The 2,566-nt window shown below is 39.3% G+C and overlaps 1 protein-coding gene across 1 annotated transcript; it reads left to right on the top strand.

The window, feature by feature from the left end:
* The first annotated feature begins 599 nt into the window (after positions 1-599).
* LOC128737570 (transmembrane protein 43 homolog) lies at positions 600-2,273 on the top strand. Its single transcript, XM_053832242.1, has 4 exons — positions 600-834; positions 898-1,115; positions 1,183-1,546; positions 1,605-2,273. The coding sequence occupies exons 1-4, from the start codon at positions 742-744 to the stop codon at positions 2,085-2,087; spliced, it is 1,158 nt and encodes a 385-aa protein (XP_053688217.1). The 5' UTR covers positions 600-741; the 3' UTR covers positions 2,088-2,273.
* Positions 2,274-2,566: the final 293 nt, after the last annotated feature.

Genomic DNA, 2,566 nt, shown 5'->3' with positions numbered 1-2,566 from the left:
GTTAATATATAATGCCATTTTTAACTGTTTCACCGTGTTGCTAAAAATAGGAGGGTCAAGTTCATAAGGGATCGGAAAACGATATGATGCAATTGTGTTCCATTGAATTCATTTTAATATTTTCTATATAAATTATTTTCCACACTTTAATGAACTAGATTCAAGAGCCCTTCGGAAGAAAAAATACGCTGTTAGAAATGACGTTTGACTTCGTTTTAGATGGGCTATAGCCCAATTAACGGGAGCTCGATTAAAACGTAGCCCACTTGAAGGTAGCCCAACGAACGAAAGTTGATTGTTCTCGGACACAGTGTGTATAAAGCTTTGCAATGCATTTCACACTGATTATGTTGAAAGGTATATCACTCTATTGTGCAAAATTGATCGCGTATCTCTTACCGTGAGTATTTCTAATATCAACCAAGTTTTACCTAAATCCAACCTATGTACGGGTAGAATCATTTAAGGGTGTATAATATGAGATGTCTGAGCACAATTTTACAGTGAAAAATATTTAAGAGTGTAGCATCGATAACATTGTTATAGCGTTATCGATATAATCTATGATAACAAAAATCGCAGAATAAGAGAAAACTCAGCTTCGAAACCTGTGCCGGAGCTATTATTTTTTGTCCCATTTGCAAAACAACATATTTAATACCTGAGATTTAATACTAGTGAACTAAAATTTAGTTATTTAAGTTTAGTAGGTTTAAGGCCTGAAAACACTTGGAAGTTGGAATGATTTTACGTGACTTAAAATCCTGCTGGTTATCAGCATTACTTGGGATAACTTTGCCAGTAGTCGCGATGCGCTTGCTATACTGGAATGAGGTAAAGAAGAAGGGTGTGTTTTTCCATAGTTTAATCCAGTAACATACATTTTTATATCCGCAGATGCGGGCGGTGCGTTTTGGGCTTGCTTTGGAGGAAGCATTAGAGGATGCTGTTTCGGTTAGAGATGATCATCCCTATGACAGGGCTTACGAGAAAAGAGTAATCCATCTGAGAGGTTCGATCAATACCGGCGAGCCCCTAACTGAGCCCGATTATGGCCTTCAAGTTCAGGCTGTGAAACTCAAGCGCCGTGTTCAAATGTATCAGTGGATAGAATTGTAAATTGCTTGCTTTATCCGATGGAAAAGTGGTCTGATATCTTTTTTGCATTTAATCTTTTTCTAGTGTTAGCAAATCAGATCCAAGCTCCCAACTGGCCGAACCATCCTATCAATATTCTGTGGACTGGCATGATGACTTGATCAATTCAAGCCGCTTCGCTAATCAAAATTGGTACCATAATCCAAGTACATTTCCTCTGGAATCGAAAACTTTCACTTCCGAGCGAGTCTATATTGGCCAATATGAACTGAGCGATGCGCTTAAGGAACGGTTTAATAATTTTATTGAAATAACTTCCGATACACGACCTGAAGATCCGTCGATAAAGATGCATTCCGGAATGTACTACCACGCTAATGACCTTTGGAACCCTGAAATCGGCGATTTCCGGGTGCAGTTTTCGTGTGCAGGACGGAGAGGTTCAACCGTAAGCATTAGTACTTTATTCTACTTCACCAATCTCCTGTGTTAATGTGTTATTCCAGTATACTGTTGTTGGACGGTTAAAAAACGGTAAAATAGTTCCATTTGAGTCGGTTTACGCGAGAGACGTTCTGCTGTTGTATCCGGGAGAAATACCCTTGAAGGACGTTTTAAAACTTGAATACCAATCGAAGCAGATTATCTTCTGGAGTAAACGTCTACTCGGTTGGGCTCTACTGTTTTTCACGGTCATATTTGCAAATGCCACAATGCAGCGCCTGAAGGGTCACAGTCCGTTGTTGAAATCAATTATAGCCAACTCACAGCTTACGGTACCGATCGGTTTACTAGTATCGTTCGGTTTCAGTATGCTAATTGTTGGAATAGTTTACTTCTATTATCGTCCCTGGCTAGGCACTGGAATGTGTTTGTCGGCGGCAGCACTTCTCCTTTACTTGCTTTACTCGCTTTGCCAAAACGAGGAGACCTCCGTATGTGTTCGACGAGCACAAAGAATATTAAAAACACAAAAATGTATTAATTAAAAAATGATAATTGACGGCAACAAAACTTATTTCATCAAGCAAGCTAGTCAAATCAAGCATTTATTTTATTTAGCAGAAGTAGATTATGTGTTTCGTGTTGAAGCAAGGGTATTTATATTTTTACTAGCTGACCCGACAAACTTCGTATTGCCACAAATTAACCTGTGTTGTACATAAATCATGAATCTCGGATGATCTTTGTCACTATCTCGAGTTTTGCAAGCCCCCCAGTGGGCGGCGCTTCCGACGGCGGGTCACCGGCAACACTCGCGACCGGCTCGTCCTGAATGATCTAGTGTTACTATAGATAGTTTTTGTGGTCTTGTTATTGATTAATGTTTTATGGAAGAGTCTCGAATTTCTCGAGTTGGATTAGTTTTTGAGTTTCGCAAAAATTTCTGTTTTATTTGTATGAGAGTCCATATCCCCCTACCACAGGGGTGAGAGGTCTCTAACTATCATAAAATAAATTCAAGACT

The sequence above is a fragment of the Sabethes cyaneus genome, chromosome 2, assembly GCF_943734655.1.
Source record: "Sabethes cyaneus chromosome 2, idSabCyanKW18_F2, whole genome shotgun sequence".
NCBI classification, from domain to species: Eukaryota; Metazoa; Arthropoda; class Insecta; order Diptera; family Culicidae; genus Sabethes; species Sabethes cyaneus.
Note: the sequence above shows the minus strand (reverse complement) of the source record. Positions and strands in the feature narration are given on the sequence as shown.

Bases quoted from the DNA above. Each gene is read 5' to 3' on its own strand.
- LOC128737570 (XM_053832242.1), top strand. From the start codon at position 742: ATGATTTTACGTGACTTAAAATCCTGCTGGTTATCAGCATTACTTGGG. The intron at 835-897 runs GTAAAGAAGAAG...TTATATCCGCAG, and splicing joins GCTTGCTATACTGGAATGAG to ATGCGGGCGGTGCGTTTTGG. The intron at 1,547-1,604 runs GTAAGCATTAGT...GTGTTATTCCAG, and splicing joins CAGGACGGAGAGGTTCAACC to TATACTGTTGTTGGACGGTT.